Genomic DNA, 1,189 nt, shown 5'->3' with positions numbered 1-1,189 from the left:
AGCATTTGCAAACCCGCAGGGTGCCACAGCAGGTTCCCAAAAGACAAATGTGATTTACTGTCCTCACATCTAAATCCTACCTTGTGTTTGGTGGCACTGGGCGGCTCGGGAGATCGGAAGAGTTCCCGGAGCTCTGATCCTCCTGCCGTGTGACGTGTTCAGCCCAGACGCTGACAGGCTGAGCTGCATGTTAGATGCTGAGCCCTGAGCTTCAGGAAGAAGTTAAATGGAACCCACTTCGTGCATCTGAGAAAGTCCCTGTCCAGGGGCCTGAGTGCCGAGAGGGAATTAAGAGTCAGCGTGTGTCATGTCTGTTTCTTTAAGAAACCACAGAGACTGCTGATGATAAAACCTCTTAGAACATTCACTCAGATCGTAAAGCTCGGTGTCAGAAGCCTGGTCTGAACTTTGGTTAAATTCCATAACGTCAGGCAGGCGAGCAGCACCTGGCGGTGCCGCGGTGGGGGCGGGTGCGAGCCTGTCCCTGCCCACAGGTGGACGTGGTGAGCCGCGGCGCGGAGAAGATCCCAGTGTCCGTGTGGCTGAAGAGGGTGGAGCAAGAGCACCGCCTGTGCTGCGTGGTGGTGCTGGAGCCCGTGGAGAGGGTCTCGGCCTGGGTGGCTTTCCAGAGCGATGTGAGTTTGCATTCCGCTTCTCCCTGAACGCGCGCCTCCTCCGCCAGCACGTGACAGAGTCTGTCCCCGCCGAGCGCCTTCGGGCAGAAAGAGAGTGCGAAGGTTCCGGGGGGTCAGCCCGCATCTGCTGAGCCCCTTAGTGTCCGTGTGCGTGCGAAGGGACCCAGCCTGCCCGTGTCCGTGCCTCACCCGTGAAATCGGGACTAATCGTAATCACTCAGGACTGCTTTACCGCCTCAGTGACATAACGAATGTGAAACCCGGGGGCGGCGGCTGGCAGACCGGCCGCGCTCACACGCGCGCCGTGGATGCGGCGGCCGCGCCTCTCGCTGACGCGCCGCCCGTGGGTGCTGGGCTTGCGCGGAACGCCTCCGGAAGCGATGCTTTCGGTCCGCCTGCGGGAGGAGGGCGTGGCGATGCGGTGGACGTTCGCGTGCCCCTCTTGCCCCCCACCCCCGGCATGGGGGTGGTGTTGACGGTCTTGCTTGCAGCTCTGGGATGGTACTGAAGTGCGGTGGCCTTCGAAGCCGAAGTGCAAGGAACTTGTATCACGG

General features: G+C 61.1%; 1 protein-coding gene across 1 annotated transcript in view; it reads left to right on the top strand.

The window, feature by feature from the left end:
- PASK (PAS domain containing serine/threonine kinase) overlaps positions 1–1,189 on the top strand; it is a 34,518-nt gene that overhangs the window by 11,844 nt on the left and 21,485 nt on the right. Inside the window, exon 4 of the mRNA XM_023521083.1 lies at positions 432–635. Coding sequence (XP_023376851.1) covers positions 432–635 — 204 coding nt within the window. The remainder of the gene's footprint in view (positions 1–431; positions 636–1,189) is intronic.

Source organism: Pteropus vampyrus, unplaced genomic scaffold (assembly GCF_000151845.1).
Source record: "Pteropus vampyrus isolate Shadow unplaced genomic scaffold, Pvam_2.0 Scaffold291, whole genome shotgun sequence".
NCBI lineage: Eukaryota > Metazoa > Chordata > Mammalia > Chiroptera > Pteropodidae > Pteropus > Pteropus vampyrus.
Note: the sequence above shows the minus strand (reverse complement) of the source record. Positions and strands in the feature narration are given on the sequence as shown.